Source organism: Diorhabda carinulata, chromosome 11, assembly GCF_026250575.1.
Source record: "Diorhabda carinulata isolate Delta chromosome 11, icDioCari1.1, whole genome shotgun sequence".
Classification (NCBI taxonomy): Eukaryota; Metazoa; Arthropoda; class Insecta; order Coleoptera; family Chrysomelidae; genus Diorhabda; species Diorhabda carinulata.
Genome location: NC_079470.1, coordinates 5312034 through 5325227, shown reverse-complemented (window position 1 = coordinate 5325227; position 13194 = coordinate 5312034). Strand labels below are relative to the sequence as shown.

General features: G+C 33.2%; 2 protein-coding genes across 2 annotated transcripts in view; one reads left to right on the top strand and one right to left on the bottom strand.

The window, feature by feature from the left end:
- The window catches only part of LOC130899385 (transforming growth factor-beta-induced protein ig-h3), a 54111-nt gene extending 41086 nt beyond the window's left edge, over window positions 1-13025 (top strand). The window contains exons 9-11 of the mRNA XM_057809301.1: window positions 1492-1802; window positions 5101-5446; window positions 12576-13025. Coding sequence (XP_057665284.1) covers window positions 1492-1802; window positions 5101-5446; window positions 12576-12817 — 899 coding nt within the window. The 3' untranslated portion in view covers window positions 12818-13025. The remainder of the gene's footprint in view (window positions 1-1491; window positions 1803-5100; window positions 5447-12575) is intronic.
- Window positions 5581-11222, bottom strand: LOC130899386 (uncharacterized). The gene is made up of 3 exons (XM_057809303.1): window positions 10483-11222; window positions 8778-8945; window positions 5581-8176 (listed from the first exon to the last, which is right to left on the bottom strand). Exons 1-3 carry the CDS (start codon window positions 10634-10636, stop codon window positions 7719-7721), a joined length of 780 nt encoding a protein of 259 aa, XP_057665286.1. The 5' UTR covers window positions 10637-11222; the 3' UTR covers window positions 5581-7718.
- Window positions 13026-13194: the final 169 nt, after the last annotated feature.

Sequence of the window (13194 nt, the reverse complement as noted above, 5' to 3'; positions counted from 1 at the left end):
TCACACATAAAATAAACCGTCAATTGTTTTTAAAAAATGTCATTTGTCCATAGACTGTTTTTTCGAGAATAATCTGTCATTATTATTTATAATACTGTCATTTACACAAATAATAAACCGTCAATTGTTTCTAAGAACTGTATTTTTAAAATATAACATGTCATTTGTCATTTTTTTTAAACTGTCAGTTTCTTAAATATTGTTATTTATCTTTTAAATCTTCTTTTTTTTTCACAAAAAAACGTCTGTTCAAATATAAACCGTCATTTGTCTTTGAAATCTTCCTTTTTATATATATAAACAGTTAACTCTCATTGACAACTGCCTTTTGAACTATAAATAGTTATTTATCTTTGAAATCTGCGAAACAAACTCTTGTTTCTCTTCGACAACTTTTTTTTTCTAAAAAACCGTTATTTGTCATTCAAAACTCTTCTTTTTTAAATAAACCGTTATTTGTTATTGAAAATGGTCTATTTCTAAAAATAACCCTCTGTCTTTTTGAAATACAAACTGACATTTGTTTTCTAAAAAATAAAACCGTTATTCGTCATCAAAAACCGTCTCACAAGAAATAAATCATTGCTGATACTCAAAAACGGTTTTTTTCTCAAAAACAAAACAGTAATTTGTTCAAAATCAATCTTTTTCACTAGCCAATTGTCATAAACTGTCTTTTTCAAAAATGAAACCGTTATTGTTCATTCAAAACTTTTTTTGTTAAAAGTGAATTACTTGTCTTTTAAAACCTTTTTTTTTCAAAAACAAAACTATTTCACTCTAAAGCTTACTGGTTCTATGTTCTATAAAAGTGTTTTTCTTAAAAATAAAACCGTTATTTGTCATTGAAAACCGTCTCATATAAAATATGAATCATTGCTGGTACTCGAAAACGGTTTTTTTTTAAAACAAAACAGTTATTTGTCTTTGAAATCTACTTTTTCACAAAACAACTATCATTTACCTTTGAATACTGCCTTTTTCAAAAATGAAACCGTTATTAGTCATTCAAAACTGTTTTTGTTAAAAGTGAATCGTTATTTGTCTTTTAAAACCTTTTTTTTCAAAAACAAAACTATTTCACTCCAAAACTCACTTGTTCTATGTTCTTTAAAAGTGTTTTTCTCAAAAATGAAACCGTTATCTGTCTTTGAAAACCGTCTCATGCAAAATATGAATCGTTGCTGGTACTCGAAACCGTTTTTAATCAAAAACAAAACAGTTATTTGTCTTTGAAATCTACTTTTCCATAAAAAATTCACTTTTTCAAAACTCTCTTTTTTAAAATTAAAATTTCATAGAAAATCAACTGTCATATGTTTTGGAAACCTGTTTTTCGTCAAAAATGAAACCGTTATTTATCATTCAAAACTGTTTCTAAATTAATCAAAATAGTATTCCGTAATACATTTATACAGCTTGTCCCAAAAGAGTGAAATACATTGGAATATTTTCAATTTTTTATGGAGATTTTCGTTTCGATTTTTGTAGGTCTTCACGTCGGTAACGTTCTCAAACACCAAAACTATTCCAAATTTCAAGAACTCATCGAAAAATCCGAATTACAAGAACAAATTAATGGCCTCCAAAACGCCACCGTATTCGTTCCAAACAATCAAGCTTTCGAAAGTCCGGAAGGACAAAAATTATTAAGTAAAATTGAAAACGACAAAGTAGCGATGCAAGAAATCGTCAGGTATCACGCCATACAGGGTCAATTGCAATCCGCTGACATGAACAACAATGAAAAATTGGTTACCTTCGATAATGGTAAAGAGCTACGACTTAATTTGTACTCAACGGTGAGTATTTATTTCATAAATTCATTATTATTATCATTGGATCGACAATTCAATTAAATATGCGGGATTTATCGAGGAAAACTTATAATTAATTGCAGAAGTCCGACAAAATCTAAATATCACCACTCTATATCACTCACCAATATCATATGTAAAGTCCTTGAACCTTTAATGATTCATAGGACTTTGTACATAACAAAATGGTTCTAAATTTTAAGTTTAGATTTAAAATCGAGTCGTAACGCCATCACTTACCTTCATACTAACATAACTGCAGCAATTAACTGCTCCGACGTTACTTTCATCGATGTCCATGAAGTTTCTGAGTATCCGTCCGCCGAATCTTATCATGAAACTGATATTTCCATAACTAACCGACGCTTTAATATCTCAACCACTGAACTAGCGCCCCATTCTATACGTTGCTCAACATCAGATCCTAAAATCTTCTGATTCTCGTATTTTTTTACGTAAAATGCAATCGCTAGATGGTAAACCCTATCCGAGTAGTTCGAGTGGTGCTTGCTGAGTGGATATTCATCTTGAACTTCTGTAGGCTGTAATGTTCGGGAACAAAACTAGCATCTGGTAAATTCTGGATCGCCTACAAGTCCGGGCATTGTAGAGGATTAGCTGTTGCAGAGTTTATAGCCCCATTAAACTCAATCACTTCACTCCACTCACTGATGGTGATGCTACCTACCGATTTGGTTGTTAGCTAAGTTTATTGTTGACCTTAAACCTTTCTGAGGTATGTCCATCGATTGCGACCTGGATGGAGTTAGAACGACAACTGTACGATCTTAATTCATTTATAAGGTTGATGATTGCTTTGGATTCCTCATATTTATCCATAGCTTTAGTCCATACGTTAGTCAGAATGTCCCCGGTTTATATGTGTTTATAGAAGCTGTATTGATGGTCCCTGATTATGTTAGCAGACTGAAAATTTGCTAGTTAACGATTTTCTTCGTGACTTTGAAAATTACTGGGACTGAAGCAACTAGGACGGTAGTTGTTGGGAACCGCATTTTTACTTTTATTGGTTTTGACGAAATCAGTCCTTTTAAAACCCCCCGTTCGATTGCTGTCATTTAATAACAAAATTTATCTAAAGAACTGTAATTCAGAATCATTTTTACAGAATTTGTGAATTGAATGTTTTCATAAAATTCATTTCAAATAATAAAATTTGAAAACCAGACACTATTTTACTCATGTATTACAAATATTGCTTTGAAAAATGTGTGAATATTGCATTTGTTGTTATTTAAACTGATTCATAATTCCTACGGCTTTTTATGACTTCAATGTCATATGTTTTGCTCATTTTTCATAAATACATTATTTTCTCATGGAGGTATTATTTCATACTAGTTGTGTTTATGCAAAAATATTTAGTTTCAGTTTAAATTCGTTTCTTTTTATACAATTTTGACTTATTTAGATATATGTCGCACTAATGTCAGTATGCGCGAACGTACCAATTCCGTAAGCTGTCATTTTGATCTTAGCTTGAGCGGCAAATTTGAAAATACGATAGACGTTACTTCTGAACTTGCTTAATAATTATGATATTGTGAATAAAATGAATATTTATAATTGGATATGGCTTTATAATATTCTCCATTAAGATGAATACACTTTTTCACGCGTCTGAACCAATTGCAGAAGCATTTCGATTGAGGTACCTACAAAACATGGGATTTGAACATACAACCGCTTCTTTAAGTGTAGAAAAACATTGACCTCGCAATTTATTTTTGATTTTCGGGAATAAGAAGAAATTATGGGGTGCCAAATAAAGACGTATGACCCATCAATTTACGTTTCGACTGTTCAAAAACGTTTTTGTTTGAACTGATGTGTGAGAGCTCGCATGGTCGTGGTGGAGAATCGTCTTCCATAATTGGTTTTTCCGCGATTCGTTCCTTGATTTTTTTGCAAAAAAATGCTGCCGTACCATTCAGAATTGACACTTCTAAGTTGCTCTGCTGGAGCTGTGGCGACATTTCTAGTTATTTCAAAAGAAAAACAGACCATTTGCTTAGAAATACTTCGTGCGCGAACAATTTTTGTTGGATTTAGTTTAACTTGAACCACTCATACAATCGATCGTATAGACGTTTTTTAAAGCACTGTCTCGAGTGGAACAAACGCCCAATTAGATACTTTTTTTTGGCACAACAGCCGATTTTGGACGATTGACGAAATTCATCTTGTAGCGAAGTGCGACCACGATTGAATTCAAAAACCAGCGGTGGCACTAGATGGTCTTTCATCAGCAAAAGTCGAAATGAGTTCATCGGCACACTGTTGTTAGTTTAATCCACGTCAAAAGTACAGTAAAGTTTGTCAATAATTCAAATAGCAGTTATATGACATGTTCTGAGTACGTTCGCCATTAAAAATGTCAAACTTTATGATTGCAATGTCAGATTTGACATATTTACATTAGTGTTATCATATCTCAAAACCTAAGTAGCAACCTACTGTTGTTATACATCAGGAACAGAAAACGGGACATAACATAAATTCGCAAAAGTCTGTCAGTGTACGTCAACGTCATATATTTTCTTCTTTTTTATATTTACATAGATAATTGTTTTATCGTAGAGGTATTTTTAAAAAACAATTGTGTCTATGTTGAAATCTTTAGTTTCAATAACAAGCTTGAAAATATAAAAAAATACCGTTTGTTTTTTATATATCAGAAACAGAAAACAAGACTTGACTTTTTGGAATTTTAAATTTTATTATAAAACAGTTTTCTAACTAAAAACATTTTTTTTTTTCATTAAAAATTTACAAAAGTTTCTTAAAACTCGAGAAGTCAAATGAATAAACATTAAATTATACTAACTCTGGTTTTATCCTTTTATTTTTCCATAAAAATATTCTAGAAAACGTCTAAATGTATTTAGTGTTGATGAATGATTATTTTTGTTAATGATTTGTCGCTTTACAAATGAAATTATTTGAATCCACTCTAATTTACATTTCACACAGCTCACGATTTCCTCATAAAACTGTCACTGTACGTCAATGTCATATATTTTCTTCTTTTTTATATTTACATAGATAATTGTTTTATCGTTGAGGTATATTTAAAAACAAGTGTGTCTATGTTTAAATCTTTAGTTTCAATCACGAGCTTAAAAATATAAAAAAGACCGTGGTTCGACTATCAATTTGTGTCTATTGGTGTTATTTTATCCAGATATGTATTTTTCCTATATGAATTCTAGATTTCTTCTTCTTATTCTCAATTTTAACAAATACCTACAATCGATTTCAGTTACCTCTATTGAATCGTATCGTTAATCGGGCAACAGTCAACTGCGCTAGGTTAATAGGTTTCGACGAAAAAGCGTGCGGCTCCACTATACACGAAGTTAACAAAATATTGGTGCCGCCGAGTCAAAATCTTCTAGAAGTTATCGAAAGCGATCCGAAGTACTCGACATTCCGAACACTTTTAAATGACACACAATTAGAGAAAACTTTACGTGAAAATAATCAATCTTTGACTCTATTGGCTCCCACAGATGAAAGTTTCGCCGCTTTAGAAGATAAAGATAGAGAAACTCTAATGAAAGATAAAAAGAAAGCGGAATATTTATTAAAGCATCACGTTTTGACAGGTAAGTGACATTGTTTATTAAGGTTAAATTATTCTTCTTTTTTCTTCTATTACTCATCATTTTGTTCATATACATACGCAGCTATCGAATATTCTGGAAGTTACTAGTAAGGATTTTGTAAAAAAATGTTAACATTTTGAATTTAGAGTGTAATTGTAGAAATTTATATTTTTTTTTCACAAAATACAAATAATAGTAAATAAAGTAGACGAATATAACGCATTAATTCTGAACTTGTATATTAAACAGGGTTGAACGTTAAGTTGACTAGGTCTATTTTCCCCCATTTATAGCTCGCCTCCATTTCCAAAATATCTCCACTGGAATTAAGCCTGGTCCCTCCAAATCTTCCTTTTAAATAATTTTTTGCGTTATTTTTTAATGACAAGACCTAACTAGGTGTGTTTCTTCCTCTTCCCCACAGAATCTCCTCTCATTTCCGCTAGCTCCAGTTTAATTAGGACTGGAATGGTCCACTCCTGAAAGTATCTTTGATATCCTTGAACTATTATTTGTAAATGTATTTACAGAAAGGTTGCGGTCGAATGAAAGGTTTTCTTGGTAATTTTTGCGCCTACAGCATTCCCAGAATAACTTTCGAGAGCTTAATGCTTGAGACTATGAACATAGCGTTCGATATGGCAACACTGGAAGCACGCGAATTGGAGGGGCGATAAATTGACATATGACAGACGTGTAGTACGAATTTGAACCATTTTAGGTGAACAGGTTGTTAGTAATTATTGATTTTGTGGAACCGTTCAAAAAATCAATGACATCAATTTCGAACAACAGTGTCATGTAAGATTTTCTGCAAATCACAGCTACGTAGTAAAAATAGAAGATGAACCGTTTAATGGAAGACCTTCAACTACAAGAACAGATCATCGATAAACAGTTTAATTTCGAATCAAAATTTGCAAGTATATCTATGTGGAAGACGCTATTAGCATTTAATGGTAGTTTCTTTGTAATTTTGAACGTTACATTCCCTTTATCGAGTTTTTTTCTAATTAATATCGTGTTTAAATCCTTTTAGATGTTTTTTTTATAGAGTAACGTCAAATATCAAATATATATCGTTATAAATCAAGTATAGACGAGCCAAAATTTATTTTCCAAAAAACAGCAACCATTTTACAAATAAGTCGTCTATATAATCGCCTTTAAATGCTTCTTTGAGATTTTCAAACATGTGAAAATCACATGGGGATAAGTGTGGATGATAGAGCGTTCGGTTCTACCAGCTCGCGAATAGGACAATCTCTTCTTTTGCGCTGATACTGAAGCGTATTTTGATCGCTTTGATGAGCTAATGTCTACTAAAGGAATCTACTAGTAGGACATCTCTTCAATCTTCAACACATTTTCCTTGCAAACAATCGAGTTTTTGGTCGTTTTTTTTCCTTCTTCTTTTTCTCGTGTAGTTGTTATAATTATTATTCAGTAACTTTGGAAACCGAACTGATATTTTTCTCATAATTGGACGTTTCCATGTTTTTATGAAACTGTTTGAGAAGCTCACGTACACGTGGAAGGTTTTCATTAAATATGAAGTCGACAGGGATGCGTTTGATTTGCTCCAAAATCTTTAATATAAACCATGAAACGGTAGCAGTTTTCGGGAGATGTTGGGCTGGTTCGACGTTTTTATAGACGAGGAACTTTATGATAATGCGCTGCTCAACGGACGAACCCCTCTCCGAACTTAATCACTTGATCAGCCAATTGATGTACGTCTCCATCTAACGACAACAAATATCACCTACAAATAACCTTCAATTTCTGAAGGTTTGTTTATATTTGACTCTCGTACGTGCCGAAGGTGGCCTTGAATCCTAATCTATCTATCACCAAAATTAGAGATGTGACTTATGTAACGATTTTTAGTAATTTAGTGGAGCACGTCCTGGGCATTTAATTTCAATGTGTTTATTTCAACAAAGACAAGATATTTTAGCTCCAAACTCGGTTTACTTGATTGTTTCCTTTTCTGGTTAAATTTCTTAACTGTCGTTTTCAGTTGGGTTTATTTTTAGCCCCAGTGACAAGGGACAATTCCAAATAATACGTTTGTAGGTTAAGTTAGGTTATTTTGATTCACGCAGCTGTCAAATATTCTTGTAGTGTACGAGAATATCCGATATTGATTTGGTTTAAAAAAGAAAGAAGAAAGTGAGTTTGGAGGAAAAAACGACAAAATTTGTTGGAAATAATTAAATTTTCTTGACGTTTATACACATTTCTTGAAAAAAAAAAAAAAAAAATTAAACTATTTTCCTTTACTAGAACCGGCTTCTTCTTGTTTGGTTTTACTGGTGGATTCTCTGGAGGCGCTCGGTTTGGGTACCCGACTGGTACTAGTAGACGCGACTATATTTTTTTCGCTGTTAGTGCGACGTTGAATTAAACCAACTTTATTTTTATTAATTTGTTGAATCTTCTTTTTTATATAACTATCAGATTTCCTTAGATTTTGGGTACTAGAATTAGAACTCGATTCTGATAGAAAATCATAATCTGAACTAAGGTCCGATTCGAATTCGTGATATTTTTTACGTTTTTTCGGTTTAATATCGTCGAAATATTCATCGTCATCCGATAATCGACTACAACTACGATGCCTATTCTGTATACTACTTCTTCTTTTTCTTCTTCTACTTCTCGTTGATTTACTTTTGCTTCTCGATGTTGAAACGTTTTCTTTAATCGTATTTTCTGTCCTAAATCCTTTAAAACGTTCATAAAAAATTCAACTTGTGAAAAAAAGGAACAAATACGAAATGTGGCAATTAAGTTCAGGGAATTTAGTCATAACTGGCTACATTGTGTCACTTTATTCACCTATGAACGAAAACGAAGACGAAAAGATATCGTCGAAGCTGGAAATGACTTCAAGACCAGTAAACGACGTCATCAGTGGATCCAACAAAAGCTAAAATGTCCTACGGACAAAACAGTAATTAAATTGTTTTATATTAACGTCTTGGAACGACCGAGAATACACGTTTTCGTCAAAATATACTGGATGCCATACCACGACTACGCCCCTACCTGTTCCTCGTTGTTTGAGCAATATTTTTTGGAAAAAAGGTCCCCTATAGTCCCGATAATGACCCTTGTGATTTTTTTTATATCCTAAGATGAAGTTACATCTCAAAGTGAATCATCAAAGTCGATTAGTTAATAAAATTTTGTGTGAAACTTGTTTTTTAACAGTAAATTCTCGAAACTTTTTTGCCACACCTCGTATATTAACTAGTGAGTGAAAGCCAGGCAATTTTTTTCAAATACAGCATAATACGAATCGACTACTTTGTATATTACCTACCTTTAAAAATCGCGTATTCCTTTTCAGTTAACGCCATAATGAATTTTCCACCTTGTTGTTTTACCAATCCATTTATTACGGCGTATTTCAAAGCACTTTTCACTTGCATCGCTACATTTCTCGGTCTCGGACGAATTTGCTTAGCATTTATAACGCCCTGTATATAATCTACAAATAATTAATCGAAGTTCAACGATACTCTGTCGAATTAAATGACTCGTCCTCGTATAAATATTTTGACGTAACTTTCCTTTTCACAAATCCCCACAAAGTAATATGCAAGGAGTAGGTGGAGAGTTCATGGGGACATTCCAAAAATACAAGCACTCAATGACTCGCCCTCGTATAAATAATATTTATTCTTCACTCTTCCAATAATAGGGGCGTTATTTTCAAAAATCCCCATAAATGAAATGGGTGAAGTAGAAATCGTGAGGACATTGAAAAAATTAACGAATTCAATGACTCGACCTCGTATAATATTTTTACGTAATCCTTTCAACGAGCGTGGCGTTATTTTAATCAATTTAATGACTTGTCCTCGTATAAATATTGCGTCTAATGAGTGCGATGTTATTTTCATAAGTCCCCACAAAGTAATATGGGAGGAGTAGATAGTGAGTTCGTGGGGACATTCCAAAAATACAAGTACTCAATGACTCGCCCTCGTATAAATGATATTTATACCTTACTTTTCCAAGAATAGTGACTTTACGTTTAAAAATTCCCATAAATAAAATGGGTAAAGTGATAATCGTGAGGACATTAATAAAATAAACGAATTTAATGACTCGACCTCGTATAATATTTTTACGTAATCATTTTTACGAGCGTGGCGTTATTTTAATCAATTTAATGACTTGCCCTCGTATAAATATTGTGACGTATCTCTTTTAACGAGTGCGATTTTATTTTCAAAAATCCCCATAAAGTAATATAGGACAAGAAGATAGTGAGTTCATGGGAACATTAAAAAAATGAAGCACTCAATGACTCGCCTTCGTATAAATAATATTTATTTCTCACTCTTCCAATAATAGTGGCGTTATTTTATCAATTTGTAAGGGAGTAGATTGAGAGATCGTTTGGAAAAATTCGATGACTCATCTTCGCATAAATAGTATTTTTACGTAAATCTCCTAATGAGTTTGGAGTTATTCTCATAAATACCCATAAAATAAAATTGGTGAGGTAGATAAAGAGAATATGAGGAACATTTGAAACATTAGAGAATTTAGTGATTCATCCTTGTATAAATAATATTTTCACACACTTTTTCCAATGATCATGGCATTATTTTCATAAATCCCCATAAAATAATATGGGTGGAGTAGATAAAGAGTTCGTGAGGACAAAAAATTAAAGAAATTAATGACTCGTCCTCGTATCAATATTTTTACGTGGCGTTATTTTATTTAATTCCATGACTCGCCCTTGTATAAATGATATTATATATAAACTATGGGAGTGGAATAGATGAGATGATGGGGACTAAATTACAAACTTTAAACCTGCCCTCGTATCTACGAATAAATATTTCATTAGTTTTTCAAATAGAAATCCGATTATATACAAAAAGAGCTGAATAGTCTTCGAAATCATTAGATTTAACTCCCTTAGATTGCATACGTCTTAAATACGTTGTTTATGAAAACATAACCTATTTAAATTAATTACTTAAAATAATTATAACTAATAACGTTACCGATGATTCTTCCTTGGGAAGACCCGTGAGGTTCTTTGAGATTTACGATTGCTTGTAAAACGCATTCCAAATATTTCGGTTGATTCGAACTAACTTTGACCCTATACCAAACATCGTTAGGATCCGGTTTGAATTTACTTTGACTGCTACCCATTTTTGAATTTTCTCCCGTAAAATTTGTACCTACATTTAACAAGATAACGTGTTGAATTAACAAATTTAATTTAAATCATCTTATTGACATTTAAGAATAATAATTTTTGACCGATATCAGTTCGTCAAAATGTACTGTCAAATGTATCAGAATGTAACTTCATCTTCTTTTTTATTTTCTATTAGATCTTCAAGTGGTTAAGCCGAGTAGCCAAATTTTAAATAAAGTATTAATTAATGAAGTATAAAAAACAGTTGGCAACGTCGCGATCGTTCTAATAACTTTTATCCCTAAATAATCAATACTCGACAACTAACCTATTTCTTGACTTATAATCATAATAATACAATTATAAACAAGAAGTTGAAGTGGGTGCGTTCCTAACTTTTGCACCAGTTCTTGTAGGACTATTGAGATAATTACGTTCGAGTGGTGAATACCTCGGTTTGGAAGCCGGTACCGTGTTCTCCAAGCCAAAAATATTCGCTTATTATGGGGATGTCTTCCGCGGAAGTTTACTCCTCCTCATGGCTTCGAATTCTATCACTAGGGGTGATCCAAGGGTTGGATTGAGGTATGAATCCAATGGGGAAAGATCCCATATATATTCTGCAGGCCAAAAGGGCGCAATTGGCCTTTTCTTATTTTGTTCTTCACGTGTTCGTACCAAAGCGGTTTTCCTCCCAGATATTTTACTATTCTAGAGTAGTCACATCTCCAAGTGTTACATTTGGAAGCGTGCCTGTGTTGTGCCTCCTGGTAGAAAGAAGGAGCTCGGTTTTCCTTGGTATAATCCTTAGCCCGTGAGGACTGGCACCACCGAGTTGCAGGGCCCAAGACTCCGCTCTGCGTGCAGCCATTGGTTTCGACAACTACTTCGACGCCACGTCTCCCGAGTGTCACGTAGATTACTTTAAAAGGAACATTGTCAAATGCTCCTTCAATGTCAACGATTGTCACCACACTGATTTTTCCACCAGTTCAATGCACTCTCCACCTTTCTAATCAGATGATGCAGATTCGTGGATTTACCAGTGTAGTAGACAAATTGTTGAACATGATTGCTCTTAGTAGGAAACTGGTGAGGCTGATACGCTTTGGGAACGGTGTAGTCGTTTCTTCCTGTTTATGGAATAAACACTACTTTCCCCTCTTTCCACTGTTCGGGAATACAGCCCTTAAAAGAGCAGGATCTAAAGATCATCACCAGGTAAGAAGCCGCTTGTTGTAGGAAACGTGGATTTATATAATCCGACGATTTGTAGAGTAACATCCCAAATCACCACTCCATAGTTTATTATCTTTTTGGTAGTATCGTAGTTTGTATGAATCGGAGCTTTAACACTGGCCATATGATTGTTATTTGATTTGGGATCCGGAAAGTGTTTTTGAAGCATGACCTCCAGGGTTTTTCTCTCACTTTTTATGTAGTCGTTATCCAGAAGGGTTATCGAGCTTGTGTTTGTAGTTAAACCAGAAGGTGGTTAAAACCTAATAAGGTTAATTGTATGCCAAGATTAATCAAAAACGTGTAATTTGAGTCAATTAAATAACACGTCTTGCTATAAACGTGATACTAATGAATAAAAAAGACAGTTCTTATCATTCGTATTAAATTAAATGTGTAATATGGTTGGAGGCCCCTCAGCTTCAGTCAAAACATCCCACAGCTGCTACCTTATAAGCTTACTTGCTGTGATTTCTAGCTAAAGCCTCACAGAAGCGTACCATTTTTTTAAATACCTTGAAATAAAGTTATTTCCCAATTTTCAGAAAACGTCGATCAATTTCAAATGACATTTGACGTCAATTGGCTTCAATGGACGTCGATTCATATCATTTGAGGTTATGTTTCATTTCATAAATCAATTATCATGAGAATTGTCAAGAAATAAAGAGAATAAAATTATGAAATAAACGTAATTATTGCTATTTCCAGAGGTTTTGTGCTGTTCAGGTGTCGGTCCACATTCTTGGGGATTTAGCAGTTTCGTATCTACCCTGGCGAATACACAAGTAGAAGTTGGTCGTAGTGGCAGTAGAATAAGAATTAATAGAGCCGTGGTAACCGGTTGTGATAATTTAGCAACCAACGGTGTCGTACATACCATTAATAAAGTGTTGTTACCTAGACAACCCCAAGTATCATCCATTGGAGGATTTTTCTTGTTCGACCTCTAAGTTTTTAATTCAAAATATTGTTATTTATACATTTGACTGAAAATTATGTACTTTGTGCTTTTAAAACCAGTTAAACATTTTGATTAGTTAGTATGTTTCATTTAAATGGTGTGCTATCCGTAGTAGTAGTTGAAAATAATTTATTTGCTTATATTTTATTATTATTGTAATATTATGAATATATTTAATAAAAAATATTTGGAACGTACCTTTTGTGTTGTTTTTAAATTGTTTACACCCCTAACGAGTTCTCCTATTCAACATAGAACATAAACTAAGAAGAAATGCTGACTTAGATGTTAACAACATGGCGGATTTTCGATGCCAGTGCCCTCGATGGTACGTGACAGAACTGTTTTCCCGGTTGCACAATCGTC